Source organism: Ceratotherium simum, chromosome 2, assembly GCF_057802395.1.
Source record: "Ceratotherium simum simum isolate JZ-2026a chromosome 2, ASM5780239v1, whole genome shotgun sequence".
NCBI lineage: Eukaryota > Metazoa > Chordata > Mammalia > Perissodactyla > Rhinocerotidae > Ceratotherium > Ceratotherium simum.
This window is the reverse complement of record NC_141901.1, coordinates 44,492,445-44,516,048: the sequence shown is the minus strand read 5'-3', so window position 1 is coordinate 44,516,048 and position 23,604 is coordinate 44,492,445. Positions and strand designations below refer to the sequence as shown.

The 23,604-nt window shown below is 50.4% G+C and overlaps 2 protein-coding genes across 2 annotated transcripts; both read right to left on the bottom strand.

Moving 5' to 3' along the window:
• Positions 1 to 238: 238 nt before the first annotated feature.
• C2CD4D (C2 calcium dependent domain containing 4D) lies at positions 239 to 2,620 on the bottom strand. Its single transcript, XM_004436032.3, has 2 exons — positions 2,497 to 2,620; positions 239 to 1,498 (listed from the first exon to the last, which is right to left on the bottom strand). Exon 2 carries the CDS (start codon positions 1,406 to 1,408, stop codon positions 347 to 349), a length of 1,062 nt encoding a protein of 353 aa, XP_004436089.2. The 5' UTR covers positions 1,409 to 1,498; positions 2,497 to 2,620; the 3' UTR covers positions 239 to 346.
• Positions 2,621 to 11,733: 9,113 nt separating this feature from the next.
• Positions 11,734 to 19,128, bottom strand: THEM5 (thioesterase superfamily member 5). Its single transcript, XM_004436033.3, has 6 exons — positions 19,006 to 19,128; positions 17,830 to 18,031; positions 16,037 to 16,175; positions 12,598 to 12,708; positions 12,180 to 12,304; positions 11,734 to 11,882 (listed from the first exon to the last, which is right to left on the bottom strand). Exons 1-6 carry the CDS (start codon positions 19,126 to 19,128, stop codon positions 11,839 to 11,841), a joined length of 744 nt encoding a protein of 247 aa, XP_004436090.1. The 3' UTR covers positions 11,734 to 11,838.
• Positions 19,129 to 23,604: the final 4,476 nt, after the last annotated feature.

Here is a 23,604-nt window from a genome sequence, read left to right as displayed (position 1 = left end):
GCTAGCATCAGCGTCTCTTGGGGATGGAGCCCAGGATTCTGAGTGTTTAACAAGCTCATCCAGGATTTCTGTCTGGTTGTTCTCATGCTCATTCAAGTTTTAGAACTGCTGCTTAAAGTCTGCTCCAGGGCAGAGGATCTGAATGAGCTTCTTCCATCCCTCCTATGGGCAGGGCAGAGGGAAGAGGGTAGGCTGCAGATCTGAGAGTGTAGGGTGCCAACAAGGGGCGAGATCCCGCTAGAGACAAACAGACATTTTATTTGCAAAAATAAATAGATGTCTGGTAGAGGGAAAGAATGACTGCAGACCCCGTGGAGACCTCCTGAGGAAGAGACAGTCTCTCAGCCTACAGGCTGAGCTGGGCAGGCGCCAGGGAGGCCCCTGAACCTAGCCCCCCACCCAAGGTGGGCAGCAGGGCAATAAGCGGCGTCTCACACTCCCCCAGCAGCACGTCCCTGCGGAACCCTGCGCCCCTCTCCAGCACCTTGGCCCTCAGAGTGCGGGCGGCCAGGTCTGGCGGGCCGAGCCCGTCGAAGAAGAAGTCCTCGTTGAAGATGGGGTTGGCGCTGCATTTGACCACGCGGCTCCGCTGGCCCCGCGGCCGGACGCGCGGCCGCAGCCTCAGCACCACGCAGCAGCCGCCACCGCCGCTCCCGGGGCCAGCCTGCGACAGGGGCAGGCCCTCGGCACTGACCAGGCGCAGCCGCAGACGCCGGGGTCCGGCCTGGTACTCGGCGGAGAGCCGCAGCTGCCCGCCACGGGGCCCGAGACGCAGCACGCTCTCCTTGGTCGGCCGCAGCTGGCAGCACAAGACGTCGAGGTGGAAGAGCGGCAGCGTGGGGGGGCCCGCGCGGCGCGACGCGTACGGGCTGGTGTCCGCCGAGCTCGCCTCTTCCGGCGACGGCGAGTGCGGCCTGGGTGGTCGGGGCCGGCCGGAGCCTGGCCGTGGCGAGCCGAAGGGCGACGAATCGGGCGACGAGGCCGTGTCGCTGTCAGGGGCCCGGCAGAGGCGCAGATCCGGGGTGGAGACGTGCAGCCGGGACTGCACCGGGGGAAGCCCCCCAGCGGGCGCGGGCGGGGGCGAGTGGAACAGGGACTCGCGCCGGCGCGTGTGCGGGCTCTCGGGCAGGAAGGCCCACCCTTCGCGGCCCGCCAGGTGCGGCAGCGAGCAGGCCGCGGGGAGGCCGCGCCTGCCCGAGTCGCGCCCGCCCGGGGTCTCGGCGCCGCCCGGGTCCGGGAGCCGAGGCGGGATGAAGAACTGCGGGATGCGATCCGGGGTGAGGACATTGGGGCAGGCGCGCACCGGCGGGGACGGGGCGCGGCGCTTAGGGAACAGGCCAGAGGGCGCCCACCGGGCCCCGGGCTCCGCGGTCCCCACCCTGCAGCCAGCTTTCTCCAAGAGCCACATGCGTTGGGTGGAGGTGATGAAAGTCCGAATTCCGCGAGGCCGAGAAGGTCCAAATCCAGCTTCTCAGGTGGAGGCCTGGGCGGAGCTGGGCTGGGCGAGGAGAGAAGAGGAGCCAGAGATGAGTGATGCTGCGAAAGTACAGCGGGTGATCCGCCGCCGCGCCCTTCTCCCCGGGCCCTCGGGGCGCACGGGCCCTTATTTGAGTAGGAAAAACAAAGGGCCCAGGGAGAAATGGAGGGAGCCCAGGACCAGACAGTCACATTTTCAGATGCAGGCCTCGGACATCCGAGTGCACAGACTGCCTCTCCCATTAGTCCTAAAGATTAGTCCATCTTTAGTTAGAGGAGATAGAAAGCTCGACACATCCACTAGAAACCTAGACTACTATTAGGAGAATAGAGCAACACTCGCATTCTCTAAAGGTCTGTGGTCACAAACACGGACCCTGACCCCGAGCCCCGCTCATATGCCCCGCTCCCCCTGAAGAGACACCGCGGCCCTAGGCAGGCTTGTCGCCGTCTCCTCCGCCCATTCCGAAGACTCGGGCTCTCCTCCAAAGTCAGGTCAGGCAGCCCTGCGGCTGCCTCCCGCCCCGCCCCCCGCGCCCCGGGCCAGGCTTCTCCAGACTGGGGCTCTGGCCCCACCTGCCTCCTCTTGCTCCTCCCTCGCATTCCCGAGTCGCTCCAGGCCAGAAGCGGACTCGCTGCAAACCTGGCTGCTGCCCTTCGAGCACCCAGGGCCGGTCCAAGGAGACGCACCTCTCGGGCGCACCTCTCAGGGCCACCTCTCACGGCCCTCCGTAAGCCCTGATTGTCCCGCTCCCAGCCCTACCGCATCCCGAGTCTGCAGGGCGGGGCCCGGCCGTTGGGGCGTCCCTCCCCTTCTCCACTCCTTTTTCTCCTTAGGAAACGTTTGAGCACAAAGGCAGCTTTGATTCTCCGGCACCCCGAGAGCTGCCTCCGGGAGGATCCACCGACGCGCGCTCACCGCACCCCGCGCCGCACCTCCCGAGCGCTATGTTCAGACCGTCTGCCTGGGAGTCCGAACCCACGGCGGGCTCGGTCGGGCGCCCAGAGTGCAGGCCTCACCTGGGGGCCGCCGCTGGGTCCTGACCTCTGGCCGGGAGCCGTTCAGAGCCCAGAGGGAAGCAGCTTCCTCTCCAGGTTTCTCCCCCAGCCCAGTCCTTCTGGGAGGAGCTGGCCAGGGCCTCCGTTGCCTACGTACAACCTCTTTTCCTGGATAAACACAGCTCTGTCTCCGCGGCCATCAGCCCGGCCTTCTTAACTCCTTCCTCCAGGTTTCTAGCAGCAAGCCAGCCCTGTGCCGTGGCTTCTTCTTCTGAGCCCGGGCTGCTTGGGAGTTGGGGAGGGCTGTAGCCAAGAGAGAGACTGCTATCAGTGGGCAGTGGCCTGCATCCCTCTGTGCTGCACTGACTCCCTCCTAGGGCAAGCCCATAGCCATGGCCACACAAACCACATCTTGTGCGAAGCCCTCCTTGCTGGAGTCCTGCCTTGGCCTGCACTGTCCTGTTCTGGAGCCATCCCAATAGCTCCCAGATAGACTGACTTGCAGTGACTAGTTCTCTGAATTTCACTGGCCCAAGGAAAAGTGACCAGGCTCAAGATTTCTGGACACAGAGATGCTGGGGACAGAGCTGGTTCCATCAGTGGGTCAAGGTCAGGCTGGCCGGTGCCCACCATCCTTGGCAGAAGCCTGTTAAACTGTAAACATGGAGGATGTCTCCCCCTTCCTTTCCATCCTTGGCAGGCAGATCCTAGGCAGCACAGGCCACCACTCACAAGATGAGACCATCAACTGCACTCCAGGCACACTCACCATCCCTCAGTCCCTCAAAGGCATCAAGCTCATTCCCTCCTTAGGACATTTGCACAGGCTATTTCCTCTCCTAGGACCACTCCCCCTTCATCTTTCAGATCTGGAGGCCCTCACCGACACCCTCCTGTCTAAATCAGGGGCTCCTGCTGTATACTTTCACAGCACGCCACACGTTTCCTTTATGGCGTTGGTCACTATTTTTTCTGTAATTTATTTCTGTTATTATGTATTTAATGTTTTACTAGACTGTAAGCATCACAAGGACACCGTTTACCACAAGGCACGTGCTCAAGCAGGATTTATTGAATGAATTAACGATATTAAGAAGAATTGTACGGTGAATGTACGAACGAATCAGTTTGTTCATCCATTCACTGTGCTAGGTGCCAGGGATACATACAATGGGGAGCAGTCTAAGGGGACAGACAGACAATAAACATGCAAACAACAGCAACAAAAAGAAAAATTGTGAAATGCAGGAAACACACAAGATGATTATGTTGACATCTGATACTTGAGTGTTTTGAGGCAGCCAGTGTTTCTTTTGTGGAGATCCTTGGCGACCCTTAGACCCTCCATTCCTGTGGCTCCTGACTCAGCTCAGCCCCGGTGTGGTTTCTGGGAGGGTAGTCTGCGTGGAGTGCTGCAGCCAAGAACTCACAGCTTTGACATCAGTCAGATGGGTCGGGGATCTGGGCTCTGCAATTTACTAGCTGGGTGACATCTAGCATGTAACTTAATCTCTCTGGGGTTCACTATTCCCATCTGGAAAATGGAGAAAAATAAACGTAACTCTCAGAGTTGGCGTGAGGATTAAATGAGATAACACGTGGGCATCAGTTAGCCTGACTTCTGCCAAAAGTACAAGAAAACAGAAACCCAAGCTCAATCTGACTTGACAATAAGGACATTTTTGGCTTCTATAATAAGAAATTCAGAGGTAGGGTAGGATTCAAAGAAGTTTGATTCTGTGGCTTCATTCATTCACTCATTCATTTATTCATCCATAGTTATTAACTACCTGCTATGTGCTGGGCACTGTGCTGGCCTCTAGGGATAGAGCAGGGAGAAAACAGATAAATTTCCTGGCCAGATGGAGATTATACTTTAGTAGGGGAAGAAAGACAATAGACAAAAATAAATTAGTAAAAAATGCAGCTTATTAGATGGAAATCAGTGTTGGGGAAAAAATTAAAGTAGGGAAGGATCACAGAGGGTGTCAGGAGAGCATGTAATTTTAAATAGTGGTCAGGGATGGCCACCTTGAGAATGTAACATGTTTTCTTTTTAAAGTGTCCAAAGGTTACAAATGTATATGTATATACATATATATATATATATATTTTTTTTTTTTGAGGAAGATTGGCCCTGGGCTAACATCTGTTGCTAATCTTCCTCTTTTTCTTTTCTTTCTCCCCAAAGCCCTAGTACATAGCTGTGTGTCATAGTTGTAGAGTTGTAGCCCTTCTACGTGCAACATCACCTCAGCATGGCCTGATGAGCTAAGAGTAGGTTCGCTCGGAGGATCTGAGCCGCTGAACCTGGGGCAGCTGAAGAGGAAGGCGTGACCTTAACCACTACGCCACCAGGCTGGCCCTGAGAATGTAACATTTCAGTAATGATATGAAGGAGGGAGGGAGGATGTCTGAGGGAAAAGCAGTCTAGGCAGAAGGAATTGCAAATGCAAAGGCCCTGAGGCAGAAGCATGCCTGGAGTGTTCAAGGAGGCAAATAGTCCACTGTAGCTGGAACAGAGTGAGTGACGGGGAGATGAGGTCAGAGACATAACAGGGCCGGACTCTGTTGGGGCTTGTAGTCACGGTGACAATTTCAGCTTTTACTTGTGATGACCTGAGGAGAGATATGACTTATTCACTAAAAGGGTCACTCTGGTGGCTGTGTTGAGAATAGAAAGAAGGGGACAAGGGCATAAGCAGTATTGAAATAATCTTTGCACAAGATGATGGGGGCATGGATCAGGGTGGCAGTAGTCAGTTTCTGGGTATATTCTGAAGATAGAGTCAATAGGATTTCCTGATGGATCAATCCTTACCTAACGAGAGAGAATGATTCAAGGTTTTTGGCCTGAGCAACTGGAAAAATGGAGTTGCCATTTACTGAGAGGGGGACATATCAGGACCTCAGTTTTGGATTTGTTGAATTTGAGATGCCGATTAGACATCGAACTGGAGATGTTGAGAAAGCAGCTGGATATACGAATCTGGAGCTCGGAGGAGAGGTCCAGATTGGAAGTATAAATGTGGGCACCAAGAGATATGTACATGGAATTTAAAGTCACGAGACTTGATGAAATGTTAGTAGAAAAGAGAAAGGATCCAAAGACTGATCCTGGGTGCGCCAACATTTAGAGGGGGAGAGGAGGAGGAACCGGCTGTGCCAGATATTGTGGCAAGGTCCGGCAAGACAAGGACTGAGAACCGATCATTGGATGTAGCAGCAAAGTCATTGGTGACTCGGGGCCGGCCCGGTAGCGCAAGCGGTTAAGTGTGCGCGCTCCGCTGCAGCGGCCCGGGGTTCGCCGGTTCAGATCCCGGGCGCGCACCAACGCACTGCTTGTAGAGCTGTGCCGTGGCGGCGTCCCATATAAAGTAGAGGAAGATGGGCATGGATGTTAGCTCAGGGCCAATCTTCCTCAGCAAAAAGAGGAGGATTGGCATCAGATGTTAGCTCAGTGCTGATCTTCCTTCCCAAAAAAAAAAAAAAAAGTCATTGGTGACTTTGACAAGAGCAGCTTCGGTGGAGTGGTGGAGCAAAAGCCTGACTGGAATGGGCTTGAGAAAGAATAGGAGAGAGAGAGCAAAGACAACTCTGTTGAAGAGTTTGCTGAAAGAGTGGGGGGAAGTGGGGCAGTGGCCAGAGGCGGGCATGGAATCAAGAGAATTTTTCAAATGACAGAATAATGATATGTTTGCATGCTGATGGAAAAGATCAAATAGAAAGGGGAAAATTGATAATGCAGAAGAGAGAAAGGAGAATTGTTGGAGCAATATTCTCAAGTAGACAAGAAGAAATAGGTGTCGTGCATAAGAACAGATCTAGGGTTGTCCTTTGCCTGCTGTGTGGACAGTTAACTCACAATTACTGGAGAGAAGGGAGACTAACTGGGTAGAGGTAGTAGGTGGACAGAGGAGGTGGTGGGAGCTGGTTCTCTCTGAATGCTTCTAATTTCGCAGTGAAATAGGAAGCAAGGTCATCAGCTGAGAGTGATGATGGGGGAGGAGGTGGTCCTGGGGTTTGAGCAGAGATGACCAGGAATGAAACAGTCACCTGGGAGAGCAGGACAGTGAGTGGTCTAGGGAACTGCAGGATGACTGCTGGGCCGCGTCGCGGGCCCACTTTAGGATAGCGATCATGACGTTACAGCGAGACCGGACAGCATGGTGGTGTGGTTTTTTCTCCAGCTGTGTTCAGTTGTGCAGCATGCAGGGAAAAATAGGCAAAGATTTGGATTTGTCCAGGATTGTGCTCAATTTTTGACAGTTCACTTTCCTGCTCCCTGTCTCCTTCCACTTCCTTCTCTTGGTGGATGAAATTAAGGGGGCATACAAGAGTGCACACCACCTGGGCCGTATAGTGGTGGGACTGAAAACTGACTATGGATAATCTCCAGCCTGGCTGTATTAGTCAGGGTCTGGTGAGGAAAACAGTGCTTGCTAGGTGGTTCACGAGAGGGAGTTTAACACAGGGAACTTGTTAAAAAGGCAAATAGGATGGTGAGGGCTGTGTAGCAGGATCTACAACCATGGAGCCACAGCCACTACTTGAGTTGCCTCCCAAAGCAAAGAGAAGGAGAGAAATACCCTTACTTCTCCCTACTTCCCACCTTCCAATCTGCCACCAGAGCCTTTCAAAGCTGGATGTCAAAGGAGACTGGGAAATGTAGTTTGTAGGCGCTAGCCCTCTGCAATCTAAGGCAGAGTGGAGGAAGGGTGGGGATCTGAGAGCAATCAAGCAAATGACTGGCACACCTGGTGGCCAAAAGTTAACTTAATTAGCACAATAAGATATCAGACCTGGAAGGAACTTAGAGGTCACCTTGTCTACCTTCTCATTTTTATAAAGCAAGAAAGAGACCTAGAAAGAAATGATGTGCCAAACAGTAGCAGAGTTGAAACCAAAACCCAGATCTATCTCAAAGAGCATTGTTTTTTCTTGTACCCTAGGGCTCTTCAGATGTGAGCAGAGCTGCTCCCTTGAATGAGGGCCCGGAGTGCTGCCTCTTCACCTCTTCCAGCACCATTGCTGTCACTCCTTGAGAACTTCACAGGTGACATAGGGCCCTGACCTCCTTTCTTTGCTGATGCCATTGTAGAAGGACACTTGGAGGACTGGGAGTACAGAGTGCTTTCCTGGGCTTAAGCCAGATGAAGAGGCAGAGAGGTAACAAGCCTTTCCTCAGGCAACTGCTACAAGACTCCCTGGACTTTTAGTTCTCACTTAGCCGTCTGTCCCGTGGCCTTGAGTGGTAGCCTCAGGCTGCATGACTTGGCCACCAATGCTCACTGTGGGTTCTGGCAAGCAACGGGGTTGGTGATATACTGTGTCTTGCAGCTCTGGCTCCTCACCCAGGACCTGCGATGAATGACCTAGCTCTGCAGTCGCAGTTCCAGGAAGGCCTTAGGGGCCCCTTCTTTAAGAGCTGGTATGAGCTACTGATGTCCTCGGCCTTCTTGAACTGGTTGTTCTTACAATTGCCTTATTCACTCTTTGGTTTCTCTTGACTCTTGACTTATGCATCTGTAGAACATATATCCTCTGCTTCAAGCAGAATAAGCTGCCACATCTGCCTGGATGGCCTAGGATTCCACCCCAACTACCTCGGCAGTAGTTGCATTCCAAATGAATGCACTACACATGAGAATGGGTTTTTAAAATGTAGAGGGAGCAACTCCTTGTTTCTGCCTAGAAAGCTGCAATACTTGGCCTTCGGGGAGAGGGGAGGCATCTATCAAAGCCCTAGACACTAGAGAAGCCTTCTAGCAGCTGATGACATTTCCCTTACCAAGATCCCTGCCTGCCATCTGGGCCTTATCCACTCAAGGCTGACACTCCCAACCTGGCTGTGGGGCCTTGCCTGAGAGCTTTCCATGTCTGTTAGAGTTGCAGCTTGTGCCTATTTCTGTTGGAAACTAGCTCCAGCAGAGAAGTGCCAGGATGCACTATTTTAATATGGAAACTCAAGTACAACTGTTTTGTTTTTCTTCCTTTTCTTGACTGCATAAGAAGGGTGGAATATATTTCCCTTCTTCTCTTGGGAGTGTTTAAATGAAAATTAGGCTCCGCTTGACCATAAGTAAAGGAGAATAGGTTTTTGGTATACAATGATTAAGACTCTGGGTTTAATCGATTATCAACGACAATTGTGAAAGCACAAAAGGAGATAGTATTTTTCTGAGTATATTGGGGAGGGGATAGTTGGTTGCCACAAGATTTCTGGGGATGGCCTCCAGTATGTCTCTAGATTTTGAAGGGCACTGGGTCAAGGACCTTCAAATCCATGTCCATCAATCCTTTGCCCGTTATTCAAGATTGATGGGTTAGGAAGTGTGTGGTCTAGTTATTGGAAAGAGAATATCTACCTCCCTCCCTACCACTGCTGAACTTGTGCACCACTCTGTGACCCTGTTCCGTGCCACAAAGAGTTTCATACTCTCTGATCCCCTCAATCCCCAGCCCCAGCCCCAGATCCTGGAACCTCAGCTTAGGCCTGAACTCAAATTCTTCACTTGCTGGGATATGGGTTTGGACTTAGACACTTCTTTCTTGGGCCAGTCCTCCTCTCAAACTGAGGAAGTAGCTGCTAGCTACTCACCAAACTCATTTCCCTTTCTTCTACAGCATATAGTTAGACCATATTTTCCAACCAACTTCCTTGCAGTTTGGTGGGGCCTTGTAACTGAGTTCTGGCCAATGGCAACACTTTAAGGCTTGGCGTGAAAACACCTCCCTTGTGATTCTATCTTCTCTCATCTGGCAACTGGATGTCATTACCCAAGATGACTTAGGAAGTCATGTGGTGAATATGGCAGAGCTTTTGTCAGCCAGATTCCTGAATGACACCTAGACACCAGCAACTGGACTTTATGTGAATGAGAAGTATATTCTATTTAAGATATGAGTTAAGTTATGGAGATGTAAAGGTTTCTGTTTCAGCATTTGACCATACCATACCTAATAATAAAATCCTTTATGATATGTCCCTCGGAGCTCTCATTTTTTGGCAAAACTTCTCTAATCCTTGACCTCTTCCTGAACATCCCCTCCACCTACTGGCCTTGATGGAATCCTGCCTGTTTAGGTGCAAGCTGCTCAATTTCCCACGCCTCTCCTCCGCAGGCTCAGAGGAGGTACAGACTTCTCCTGGATGGCCATTGCCTCCTTCTGTCTGTGTTCTTCTCCCTCACATCAAACCTTTCCTCCTTAGAAATGTGTACCAGCCACGACGTTCTCTTTCCTCCTTTACCATTGTTCTCACCTGACTTATCTGCCATCGCCCCTGGCTCTTGCCAGCTAGCTCACACCTTCCTCTTACCCCAGGTTGGTGCCACTCCAGATAGCTGTTTTCCACCAGTGGCTGGGCCTTCAGCATGCCTTGGCCCACATGTACTTGATCAATTTGTTTTCCTGATCCCCAAGTGGCTTATCCAAATCATTGCCCTTCCTCCAGACCTCTTTCCCACTGATGGCCTTGCCTCCTATTTCACTGAGGAATTCTAGGCACTCTGGTGTGAATCCCCTCAACTTCCCGTCCTGCACCCTCCACCTCTTTCCTTTTGGCCTCAGAGTCACGTTGATGCTCTCCCATGACTTCTGTCTCCACTGGTGCTCTTGATCCATCTCTAAGACCAGAGACCTGTTCAATTGGATGACATCTCTCTCTCTCCTAGAGTTTCAGCCTCTCTACACTGGCTCCTTCCAAATAAATTTATAAATATACTCCAACCTCTTTCTTTAAATAACAATAACAACAACAAAATTCCTAGAAAGAATTATCTAGATTCAATTTTTTCAATGAATGAAAAAATTCATTCATTTTTTCATTCACCATAATCTGGATTTTGCTCCCACCTCCCGGCAAAGAAGACTATCACCTTCCTCACTGTCAAATCCAAAGGCCTCTTTTTAGTTCTCATCTGCTTTGCCTTCTCTTTAGCATTTGATACTGACCTCGGCCTCTTAAGGATGGTCTCTCCTGTCTTGTTCTCTGCCTCCTTTGTGGTCTTTGGTCCTCTGCTCCAATTTTAAGCCTTAGTGTGACCAAAGGTTCTCTCTTTGACCCCTTTCCCTGATCTCCTTTCTCTCCCCTCCCCTCACTCTCACTCCCCTTGCCTCCTCCTCACTTGCACTGCATAATCCAATCCCGAGGGTTCCGTGTCAGTTTTTATATTGATGACTTACAAATTGAGTCAGTGGCTCATCAATCTTGAGCTCCAAATCACAATATCCAGGTTCCTGCTGGTGCTCGTCATATGGTAGAAGTATCATGGGCACTTGAAGCTCAATATGTGTGAAACGAGCTCCTTATCTACCCCCCACCTCAAACCTGCTCCTCTGCATTCCCAGTGGTGCCACCTGGAATCCCCAAGCCAGAAACTTGGCATCATCCTCGAAGGTTCCCTTCACAGATCCACTATATACAGTTAGTGGCAAAGTCCGGCACTCTTTTGTTTGTACATTTCCCATAGCTCTTGTCTTCATGGCTCTGACTCATGTCAGGCCCTTACTATCTCTAGTTTGGAGCCCTGCAGGGGTCTCCTCACCAGTACTCCCTCCTTCGGTCTTGCTGACCACTTACTGCCACCAGAGTCATCTTTCTAAAAAATAAAACTTTAGGTTACTCAAGGCTTTCTCTTCCCTACAAGACAGAATCCAAGCTCCCCAGCAGGGTTTATGAAGCCTTCCAGGGCCTGCTCCTGCACCAGCCCACCTTCTCTTTCCCTGAACACCTGCCCCACTCAACACGTGCTGTTCTCCAAGGTCACTGTGCTCTTTCACCCCTCTGTGCCTTTGCTCCTACTGCTCCCTCTGGCTAGAGTATCCTCTTCTCCCCTGCCTGCCTCGTGAACACCACTTAACTTTTGAGACTCAGTTCAAGCACAGCTTCTTCTAGAAAGCCTTTTCTGATTGCTTTCATAGAGTAAAATTGACCCCTCCTCCCTTTGTGTCTGCACTGCACCCACAATAGGAGCCAGGGTGGGGTGGGGGAGCTGAGGGGCACCCTGTGCACTCTGCTCCTGGTCTGCGATTGTGCATCTTGAGGCCAAGGGCCCTGCCTTTCATCATGGTGTGCTTGGAGCTTCCCCCAGCATCTGGTACCTGGCAGATGCTCAGTAAATCTCTTCCTTTGGTGCTTAATGGGAAGGTGGGTGTTTGGGAGGCCCTGGAAGCATTTTGATTTCCAGTTACAGAAGGGTCTTGGGCTGAGAATGCAGCTGTGAGACTTTATTTACTCAAGAGGAAATTGCGCTCTCCCTCACTTCACCAGTCACTTCCCTGGGGACCCCTCCCTGCTCTGTGGTGGGTCCCAGGCAGGCAGGCAGTCAGCAGTAGGCCCTCCTGAAGGCATAGTGACTGTTACTGTGACGACTCCTCTTCCAGCTGCAGCTGCAGGAAAACACCTGCAAGAGAAGGGCGAGCCGAGTGGCAGGAGCTTGATGGGGCGCTCTGAGCATCTGCATCCAGTTACCTAGTGCCTGGATCCTGTCCTGATGGTACAGGTTGGGCAACTCATACACAGACAAAAAAAATCCTAGTGGGTTCTCACTCACTTCATCTGTGTCTACAGCAGGTGCCCAATCCCACTCTAAAAAGCTGGACCCCAGCTCGGGACTGGATCCTTAGTGTTCTCCCTTCTGTTTGCTCTGGGGGTGGTGGTGGCAGGACAGGGCCTGGGGCTGAGCTGAGGACCTCTTTACCTGAGGACTTGGCATAGACTGTCTGCTGGTCCCTGCTCAGGGTGATGCAGGACATGTAAAGCTTCTGGTCCTCAATCTTTTCCACGTCAACGTTCAGCACAGCCAGAGAGCCCACAGGGATCAAGCTGGGAGAGGAGGCAGCTTAGCCCATCCCTTCACCTTCCCGGCCCCCCATCCTTCTCTTCATCCCACCCTGCCTCAGGACTTAAGTGGCTCTGGGCTCGGGGTCCGTCTGCCAGGCCCCAGAGTTGGACAGCAGAAGTTGTGCTCTGGCCAGGGACTGGAGGAACTGCTGGCAGCAGGCTGGGGAGGGAGAGTGACAGACAGGGCTCCTGCACCCCAACTGCCGATGATGGCTACCCCCTCAGTGGTGAACAAGGCCACGACTTTGGCCAGTGCCCCGAGGACCTGTACTTACTTTTTGAACCTGATGTTGAGGCTTAATGTCAATAGCCCCTCTCCAGCCAGGTAGGCAGTTTTAGAAAAGGTCTCGTCCATCATGGCTGCCAGGGACCCTCCATGGGCAAACCTGGGGGTGGGGGCAGACAGCAAGGCCAGGGCTGTAGCTGCTGGGCAGACTGTCCCTCTGGGCCTTCCTTGACCCTAAGGTGGAACCACCTCCACCTCTACATTTCCCCAGGAAAGGAAAGAAACAGAGCTGGGTCCCGTCTGATCAAACAGGTCAAAATCAACTGAGCTTTTCTTCCATGTTGCTTCAGCATGCGTTAGCCACCATTGATACAATTATTTTATTTCACTAGGAAAAAAATTTTTTTCTGATGGAGTTAATGAAAAAACATTTTTCTGATTCATCGCCTAATTGCTGGCAGCAATTGCCATAATTTGGAAAGGTGCCTACATACAGGGGATGGAAAAGCCCCTGAACTTTTTGGCTTTTTCTCTGAGGCATGAGCTTGGTCCAGCTCTCACCTTCCAGTCACTACGGCCAGTGCTGAGCCCATCTTTTCAAGTCGGGTAAATGTGAGCCGTCACTTATGACCCATAAAGTGCTGACAAGATGGGCTCCTGAGCAGCACTGCTTGGGGAAGCTGAGAGCCCACCTCAGCAGGGTGCTGCAAACATTTGCTTTGTTTAAAGTAAGATTCTCATCCTCACGTGTGTAAGCTGACCTTCATGCCAAAGCTACTGCATTGTTGGTTGAGTTGGGGAAAGTAGAAATGCACCCAACGTTAGAATGCAGATAACACAAAACAGATTTGAGTTTCTGGTTTTCAAAAGCATGGTCCTGAGTCTTCATGGACTGGGTCAGCTGTCCTTGCTGCACTACCATGGGTTACCCTCCTGCTTCTGCCACCAACAGGCTTCCCAGACCCTTGCTTCCCCCTCCCTTTGGTGGAAAGAGCTGGGGACCATGGAACCACACCTACCTGGTTTGACTCCTTGCTCTGCCACTCACTCTTGAACACATTGCTAAACCTTTCAGAGCCCTAGTTTTTCCACTATGAATTGTGAAAAAAATAATTACTATCTCATCAGATTAAATAAGGTAATGTTTACAAAACCTCAGGTATACTTCTAGTCACTTCCCTCCCCACATTGCTTGAAAGAGGGAAAAAGGAGTCGGTGCCAAAGAACCCTAAAACTGCTCTTCCTTCATTGTCCTCACTGGCCAGGCTGGCGACCTGTTGGCAAGTGCATAGAATCTGCAGGGTAGCTCTTGGCCAGCCAATAACTAACCTTCCTCTCTGCCTAGGGGCTGGGGGGTACTTGCGAGATAATAGAAAATGTGTATATTAGTCTCTGCCCCGATTCCTGACACAGGGCTCCTGAAACCCTTGTAACTTCCTGGATCGTAGGAGTGTCTTTTGTTCTAATGAGGTGACTCTGGGTAGGCTGCTGGGTAGCTCCTGGATGAGGTCACCAGAAAGACCAAGACACGATTAGAAACTTGAAATTTTCACCTCCCACCCTTTAGGAAGAGGAGAGGGGCTGGAGATTGAGTTAGTGATCCATCATGCCTACACGATGAAGCCTCCATAAAAATCCCGGCAGTATGGAGTTCGGAGAGCTTCCAGGTGGTGAACACATTCACATCGGGAGGATGACACACTCCACCTCCATGGGGACAGAAGCTCCTGCACTCAGGACCCTCCCAGACCTCGTCCTATGTATCTCTTCATCTGTCTGTTCATCTGTAGCCTTTAATCACATCCTTTAATAAACTGGTAAATGTAAGTGTTTCCCTGAATTCTGTGAGCCTCTCTAGCAAAGTAATCGAAACTGATGAGGGTGTCATCGGAACCTCCGATTTGTAGCCAAGTAGGACAGAAGTTGTGGGTAACTTGGGGACCTACTACTTGCAGTTGGCATCTGAAGTTGGGGTGGGGGGGTGCAGTGGGACTGAACCCTTAACTTTATCTACAGGCAGATGGTGTCAGAATTGAGTTAAATTGTAGGACACCCAGCTGGTGTCACAGAATTGCTTGGTGTGGGGAAAAAGCTCCACACATTTGGTGATCAGAAGTGTCAGAAGTGAAGTATTCTTGTATGAGTACGAAGGAGACTCACAGGGAAGAAACACAAAGTAGAGAAGAGCTGGGTTTTTCCCTACACAGGAGATAGACTGAACTGGGTTTTTCTAATTCAGTACTAATCTCTTCTTGGGACCCCCTCAATCCACTGGCCTCAGTGTAGATGGTCCTCCTCTGCCTCTCCTGCTCTACCTCCATGAGCTCCTAAATAAAAGTCACACCCATCCCTGCCTTCTTGGGGCTTTCCTCTTCATGAGGGAGGGGATCCCTGGCCTACATATGGCTCTGACCTAGTCCCTCGGTGTCTGCATGCACTAGTGTGGAAATCAGTGTCCCCATGGAAGATGCCTTTGGGATGGCCAGGGTGACCAAGGGCTGCAGTCTGAATCTGTGGAGAGTGGAGGTGCTGACATCTATTAAGCTTTCTGAATTCTGTTTAACCACAATTGAGTCCCTCTCAGGCCTTGATGCCCTAAAGCTGCTCCTGCCTCCTCCTTTCTCTCTCTCCCTTGCAGGAACTCAGGCACCACCAATAGCCTTCAGTGACTGTCTAAAGCAGGAACAGGGATGGAGGAGAGAGCAGACAACCATGGACTTGGTGGCCCAGTAGCCCTAAGCAAGAGGTTCAGAGCCAGCCTGATTTCCCTTGTGGATGTATTTATGTCCAGTGTAAGCTCCTTCCTGGGTCTATTCCAAGTTTGGAGGCAGCAGAGCACAGTGGAGAGAGCAATGGACTTAGAGTCTCAACTCTTGGGTTAGAGTCCTGGATCTGACCTTGATTGCCTGTGCTATCTTGGGTAAGTTACCTTACTTCTGTGTGCCTCAGTTTGTCTATGAGTAAAACATGAAGTTTGGATAGATGGTGTCTGATAGCTATCTTGTGCTTTATGGCTCATGAGCACATACACGTAAGCCCATAGTATTATCTCTCTCAGCCGCTCTGGCAGGTAGATATGATTGCCCCAGGTTTCAGGTAAGGAGACTGAAAGAGGTTAAATTGCTTTCTTGGGATCCCAAGGCCAGCAGCAGCAGAGCAGGACTGGAAGCCTGGCTCCTAATTCCAGATCTTATCCTCTTCCAAGTTCACCACATTCTTCTCCAAGTGGCCTCTAAGACCCCCTTCTTACTGGAAAACCCCTAGACCTTGAATAGGAGGCTCTCCCTTGTCTGTACAATGGGGACTGGACAAGATGACCCAGGATGTCCTTCCAGGCCTGATTTTGTGGGACTGAAGCCCAGTCCCCCTCACCCCCGACCCAGCTCCTTAGAGAGAGGCCCTGGGGCCTGGTTGTGCCTGATCGACCTGCTGAGCCAATCCCAGGAAGTAGCCAAGGATGTTCACCGTGGCCCTGCCTGTGGCCTTACCCTGGTGGCCCTTCCAGGTAGGGGCCTGGTTGGAAAAGACAGACAGATTTCTTCTTGGATGGGTGGAAAAAGATGACATATTCGTAGCCTTGTCCTTCCACTTGGATGCATCTGGTGAAGATGCGCCAGTCACTTTTGTCTGGGGAGAGATGGACAGTGTTGCAGCTGGACAAGGGAGTGTGGAGGGTGTGGGGTCTGGTCAGGATGCAGGGTCAGTCATTTAGCACCGTGGGTTGAGCCTTGCCTCAGACACAAGGTTGAGGAGAGAACCAGAGGACATCCAGGCTCTGTCCTCAGAGAGCTGTCAATCAGAGAGCAGAGGCAGAGCCCTGTCCTCAGGGAGCCCTGGGTCTGAGGGGGGCACATCCCTGAGCTCAGGGAGTCCTTGATCTGGAGGGAAAAACACTCAGGAAGTTCCCTGGCTGAGGGTGGAGATGGGATCAAGGCCAGTTCAAGACTTTAACAGAGCTTAAACACTGAGAATTAAATATGTAACTCATATAATTCACATATAATTCAAAACAACAATAATACTAAACAATAAAATAAGTGCAGAAAAGTCCACCAAAGTTTTGATTTTTTTCTTAAAACAACTACATTCTTTTTGGAGGGATACCAAATTCTTTTAAAAAATTATTTTGGGGGTCGGTCCTGTGGCCTAGTGGTTAAGTTTGTCGTGCTTTGCTTTGGCGGCCCGGGGTTTGGTTCCCAGGTGCGGACCTACACCACTCGGTGGTAGCCATGCTGTGGTGGCGACCCACATACAAAATAGAGGAAGATTGGCACAGATGTTAGCTCAGGGCAAATCTTCCTCAAGCAAAAAGAGGAAGATTGGCAACAAATGTTGGCTCAGGGTGAACCTTCCTCAGAAAGAAAAAAAAATGATTTTGGTTCTCTTGCTTTTGCAATAATCCCAAGGGTAGTGTGCCTACTGTACCCGCCAGTCATCACTGGGCAGGAAGACCACATATATGAATGAGAGAGACAAGAAAACACGGACACACACACACACACGCACACACAAAGAAAGCTGAAGGTGGAAAGCTCTATCAATCTGATCAGCAGGTGTTTTGAGAGAGCCACTCTGGGCCTAGCAGAGTGGGGATGGTGTGCTCAGGGAGGGGCCCCACCCCCACCCCAAGGCCATTATTGGGTGGGGGAGGAGGACATGGGTTACAGCTTGACAACAAGGAAAGAACACTCCATGAGTAGGCAAAAGAGCAGGGAGCTGAGCTGACAGTTCTCTGGTGGAAACACTCGTTTTTTATTCTTTTTTGGTGAGGAAGATTGGCCCTGAGCTAACATCCTTTGCCAATCTACCTCTTTTTGCAAAGGAAGATTAGCCCTGAGCTAACATCCGTGCCCATCTTCGTCTATTTTTTGTATATGGGATGCCGCTGTGGCTTGATGAGCAGCGTGTAGGTCTGCACCTGGGATTTGAACCTGTGAACCCTGAGCTGCCAAAGTGGAGCAGGCAAACTTAACCACTATGCCACTGGGCTGGCCCCTCTGGTGGGAACACTCTTAGCTGGGAGTAAAGGCGGGCTGCTAGGATGTGCTCTCCTCAGATAGGTGGAGCGGAGCCAGAGACCTGAGAAAAATCTCTTCTCATCCACCTGCCTGGGGCTGCAGCATGAGGGCTGGAGTCAGACAGCAGAAAGAACTCTGGCTGAGAACTGGAAGAGAGATTGTGAATTTCCTTCCCAAGGGTCTTGAACACGAGGACTGGGTGAACTGACCATTGTGGGCTGGGGTGTGTGTATCTGAATGGGTACTCTCAGGCCAGGCCTTACCTGAGGAAACTGCTAACCCAGATGGCAGCTTGAGCCCCTGGATGTGGTCTCTGTTGGACTTGAAGGAGGGCAGTTTGATCCAGCCATCAGCCTTGGTCTTCTCCACAAATTCCTGGTACAGGCTCAGCATGTCTGGACACCAGCTGGCATTGGGAAGGGCATAATCCTTCAAATCTGTCTTCTCTTGACAGAATCTTGAGACCTGGGCAGGGAAAATCAGGGAGACTAGACAGCTTCCTGGGGTGTGGGGGCTGCTGCTTAGGCCACAGGACTTTTAGGGAGTGTGCTCTTGGGTCTTGGGTGCCTCAATCCCTTCTGCCAGTGTTGACTTGAGGGAAACAGCCCATCTTTCAGAGGGTTTGGGGACCCCTGTGGGTGACTAGGCAAGGAGAGGCTCAAGTGCAAAGAAAGGGAAGGAAAGGAATGGGGATGACAAGTAGAGGCATGCCCCTCTGTGGTGCTGCGTTACAATTGCTCTAAGACCTGTGAGCTGTTCTTTGAGGCTGAGAACTGCTAGTATTAGCCCCACTGTACAGATGGGGAAACTGAGGAAATGTGGTTAAGATTGCCAAGCTTGTGAATGTGAGAGCTGATGGTCAGACTAGAGCCCATTCTAAGACACTATCTTCCCTAGGGAGTACGACCACAGTTGGTATGGACCATTGCTACCACCCCGTCACCTCAGGGGCTTCTCTAGCTCTGCCCACAGCTGTAGGCCTGCCTGGGCAGGGTGGCTCCTTTGAAACATGTTTTGGGCACCCATAGAGGTGTGGTGCCATCTGTGGGAGGAGGAAGAGTCCTCTATGGCATCAAGTGCTCACTCACCAAAAACAACTGTGGGCAGTAATCCAACTGCTTGCTAAGACCACACACAGGGTCCACCGTTGAGGGACACCCTGACTCAGTTGCAATAATCTGAGTCCCATGGGAGGAAAATGATTGATTGGTGGCCACACAAGATTCAGACCATGGTGAGACTGTCCTGGTGGTCTTAGTTTTGGATCTGGGCTACTTGGTATCCCAAGAGCACCTTCCCTTTACCAAATCTAATAGCTCCCCAACACACTGCCCACCTGCCCCAGCCATGATCTGGGAAGAGGAGATTTGGGGTGCTCCTTATGCCTTAGGCTCGCAAAAGAAGGGCTGCCCATCTAGCTGAGCTGGAGACTCACTCACCAGGGACTCCGTGGAGGATCCAAATGCTGCAGCAGTGTTGAGTCTGGGCAGGATGCGGGGGGTACCAGGAAGGACTCTGTGGTAGCCGAGTCTTGCTGCTACCTGGAAGCCTTTCCTTATCATGGCTGAGTGCTGGGATTGGGTTGGCAGGGGCTGCTGGCTGACTCCTGAGGAATAGCAGAGTGAGTGAGGCCTTTTCAACTGCACTTTGTGGCTGTAGGTGCAGCCACCCTCAGACAAGCCTCTCTCCTGTCTGTCACAAGACTTTCAGCAGCAAGTTTCCACTGCAAATGATTAGACAAGACTGGGCTGGTTTGACACAACACCCATAGATGCTTGGGGCCTCTAGCCTTTAGTTCAGAGCCCTATCCCGTGCTTGGGGAGGGGCAGATGCTGCTTGGACAGGAGTGCAGAGCAGGACTGGCCTGGTTCAGAAAGAAATATTTGTTAAAGGAGCAAAAGGGTGCATAAAGAAATAGTATAGGGTACATGGGGCCTTGGAGAGCTGCCCTGGAGTTTTTGGGGGAGAACCTGAGAAAATAACCCAGAAAGATAAGGGAGGTCTGTCTCTTGATCGGAGGGCGTTGGTGGAGTATCTGTGTGTTTTGGCGGAGCGTTTGTGGCATGTGCCCTGCAGCAAGACTCTGAAAGTTCTGGTATAATTCTGGGACTTAGAAAACCAACGCACAGCCCTCAGCCACCCTCTTCTTATATCCCAGGCAAGGGGTGGGAAGCCTCTACTTGCTGATCCCTGGCGGTGGGAATAGGGATAAGGAGGGGAAGGTCTTAGAGGGGAGGATAGAAAATCATTTAGGAGGAAGCAGCTTAGCAAGGGCACTCTTGTGCTTTGGGAACCCTAGGGAGGGGATGATAGCAGCAGATGGTCTTGGGAGTGAGATGGGGAATGAGGCAGTGGAGGCTGTGTCACTGGCGAGCGTAGAAAAGAGACAGCTTTGAGTGAGGAGGGGAGGAGTGCTCAGCCAGTGTCTGCAAGGTTGTGGACTTTTTTGGTGTTGGTATTTCTTCTATTGAATTAAAACTGCTAGTTTTCAACTAAAAGTCCTACTTTTTACTTCACTAGAATAAAGTATGTTCTAAAGGTCAGAACTATGCAAAGGTGGAATTATAATGATGATGACGATGATGATGATATTTTGGCAGGTTCTGAAAGATCAAACTGATTTAATATGGAAATTTAAAAGTTTTGCCCCACCTTCTGTATTTGGCTGCCCTGCAAGACTAGAACATAAACATTTTCCTCACCTCTTATGAAGGTTTGAATGAAACTTCCTCAAGGACTGGGGAACGGGTTTTTTGATTGATTTAGTCTCTAGGTCTAACCAAAAATATTTGAATTAGTTGCCAACTTTTAAAAACAGGGAGTTTCATACAAAGTGGAAGATCAAGGATCTCTAGATAAGTGGAAAGATCTGGCAACTGTGCATCTTCATTCCTGTGCCACAGGCTTTTCTTCTGGTGCAGGGCTCTCCTTCACTCCCTTTGCCAGCCTCTGTGTGATATTTGATTTGGAAGATGAGACTTGAGGAGACAAGGGAGAAAAGAGGAATCTTGAAAACGGTAGATGGACTGAAGAGGAGTTGGAGAAAAAGGGAGTGGGGAGAAGGAGGGGCTCCCCCAAGAGCCCCTGAAGGCTGGGAGCTGATCCCAGGAAGGTTGCCCCAGGAGGAGGCAGGGGCTGTCCTCCCAGAAGAGTCAGTAGCTGAACGTGGGAAAGGCAATCCTTGTTTCGTTGTCCAAGAGCCATGTGGGAGTCTTGCGTGGCCAGACTTTCCTCATTGATTGCACATCCCAGTGCAATCTGCATCTCTTGTTGCCTGACTAGAGGAGTGACACCCTCTATGAAATAATAGAAAAAATATATATATTGGTTTCTGTCCCTGGTTCCTGACACAGAGCTCCTAAATCCCTTGGAATTTCCTGGGTGATAGGAGTGTCTTTGTTCTAATGAGGTGACTCTGGGTGGGCTCCTGGATGGCTCCTGGATGGGGGCTGGTCACCAGAAAGATCAAGCCATGATTAAAAGTTTGGAATTTTCAGCCCCACCACCCATCATTCAGGAAGAGGAGAGGCATGGAGATTGAGCTAATGATCCATCATGCCTACGTGATGAAGTCTCCATAAAAATCCCAAAAATATGAGTTTGGAGAGCTTCCAAGTTGGCATACCCCAACTCCATGGAGACAGTAGCCCATGTATCAGGACACTCCCAGAGTCGCCCTATGTATCGCTTCATCTGGCTGTTCATCTGTATCCTTTATCATATCCTTCAAAATATAATAAACCGATAACTATAAGTAAGAGTTTCCCTCAGTTCTGTGAGCTGTTCTAGCAAATGATTGAATCCAAGGTATGTCCCCAGTGTGAAGACTGTGTTTGGGGACAGAAGGCATGAAATGGAGACAAAGCAAGACAAAAGAGGAGTAAAAGTGGCCCTTCTGCTGAGGCTCCTTTAGAAGTGCTCCAGTTCAGAGTTTTTTTAACTCGAGAGTTCTTCAGAAACTTGGGAAAGTTTGTGGGGCACGACACAAATGGAGTGAGGACCTGGGTGACTTTATGAAAGTATTTTTTATCATATTTTAGATTTGGGTGAAGTGGATATCATTTGTGAATTCTGTGTCCAGGACATTTCCTTTTGTCACACCTATCCTTACCTGCGGTGGTGGATTTATCTTTTCCTGAAAATAATAAGGTACTTCAGAGGGAATCATTGGCTGGAGTGTTGTCTCCTTACTTAGAAAGCTTATTTGTATTCCTGACTCAGCTAATGTACAATTAGAGACAATCGGCTACAACTCGGTAACATCCATACCCAGTCTTTTATACTTTTACTTACTTATTATTGTTATTATTTAAGAGGTAGTTGTTTTTTTCTTTTCTGATCCTAAAATGGACACTAATAATACACGACTATCAAATTTTGCCTTATTATTCAAACTTTATCAATTTCTTGATCAGGGTATCATTCTACATAAAATATAAAGTTTCAAAATTCAAGTTTGAAAACTCAGGCCTTAAGTCAGTAATAAAGGAAATGTCCATTCCACCTCTGCCTTCTCCGGGGTATCTCTCCATGGCCTGGTACTTACTCCATCACACTTTTATGCACTTCTGTGCCGGAGTTTGTAATCACATGCGGACAGTAAATCCCAGTGTTGGAAGCTTGGGATCTGGAGTCAGGAGGACCCAGAAGCAAACCCCAGGTTTGCCTCAGTTTCCTCATCTGTAAAATGGGAATAATCAGAGTCCCTACTTCATAGGGTGGCTCTGTGACTTTGGGAAATTTACTTAACCTCACAGTTTACTCACCTGTAATGTTAAGACCATCAATAGCATCTAAGAAGTAAAGGAGGTGAGGCAAATAATATGTTTACACAATGCTTGGAAAATTGTAATTTTAAGTAATAGCCATCACCTTTTTCACAATACTTGTACGGCGGTAGGCTTGAATCACTCTGGAGAAGCCCTATGGGCCAATTCATCTTTGTTTCACTCACGAATGGGTACAGACTCTTCATAAACAGCCTCTGCACGTCATCTTTGACACTGCTTCTCCTCTGTGATAAGTCAAGACACCATCAGCTGAGGAGGGCAAAAGTTTTGCATTAAAATCTATTGCACACGTGCTCATAAAGAAGATTCTTTAAGGTCAATGTAAATCACTGCCACCTGGAAGTTGACAGCCCTCAGCTTTTGGCCCTCTTCCTTCCCCCACCCTTCTGCATCTGGCTAGATTGCCATGTTCTGGAAGTGCAAGGTTTAGGGCATGAAAGGGCTTACAGGAGGTGAGTGAACTGCCACAGCTCAAGGCTGGCCACATGTTGCTAGGGGGAGCCAGCTGGGCCCTCATTGTCATTAATGTCATTCGTAATTGTGCACATGCCATTCAGAATGTGAATACTGGTCTAGCAGACTGTGCCTCAAGTTGAACACGTGCGCTGCAAAAGTTACCCCCAGTCTGTGCAGGCAGGTGAGTCATAGCTTACCTCACCCCAGGGTTGCTCCTCCTGTCCTCCTGTAGGAAGTCCAAGAAGCCAGGAGCCACTGAGGACCAACGGGGCAGCTCTAGTTCCTAACATGGAAAACAGTGGGGGAGGGGTGCTGAGGGACACAATCTCTGTGACCGGTGCTCTGCTATGTCTCCAGTGGACCCTTAGTTCACTATGGTGACTGAGATATGTCCCCCACTGATCTTGTCTTTCTTCCGCAGTTGCTATGGCCGCCCAGGCACACCCTTGGTTCCATGATGAGAGCCGCCAATACTTTCTCAGGAGTGGGTGAGAAGAGGAACTTCTTCCAAAAGTAAGGCTCACATCTGGGTACTCTCACCAGGCAGACCTGGGTCCCCACTGCTACGGTGCTCTACGGACAGACGCAGTTCTTCAGCTGTGGTCACACACATGGCCACTTCTGGGCATGCAGATCTGTCACCCAAAGGGCTGAAAGGGGCCACTTTTGGAGTCCGGCCACTTTATGGCCCTGACTTCACAAACTCCTTCCCCTTCCAACTCTTGCTCACTGCTCCTGCCTCTTTCTGCCCTCCTCCCTCCCATTGTACCTCCACTCATGCCACCTGGGTAC

Excerpts from the sequence above, each read along its gene's own strand:
- C2CD4D (XM_004436032.3), bottom strand. The coding sequence starts at position 1,408 with ATGTGGCTCTTGGAGAAAGCTGGCTGCAGGGTGGGGACCGCGGAGCCC.
- THEM5 (XM_004436033.3), bottom strand. The coding sequence starts at position 19,128 with ATGATAAGGAAAGGCTTCCAGGTAGCAGCAAGACTCGGCTACCACAGA. Across the intron at positions 16,176-17,829 it reads TGGGTTAGCAGTTTCCTCAG|ACAAAAGTGACTGGCGCATC; the intron begins GTAAGGCCTGGC and ends ATCTCTCCCCAG. Across the intron at positions 11,883-12,179 it reads AGTCTATGCCAAGTCCTCAG|GTGTTTTCCTGCAGCTGCAG; the intron begins GTAAAGAGGTCC and ends CTTCTCTTGCAG.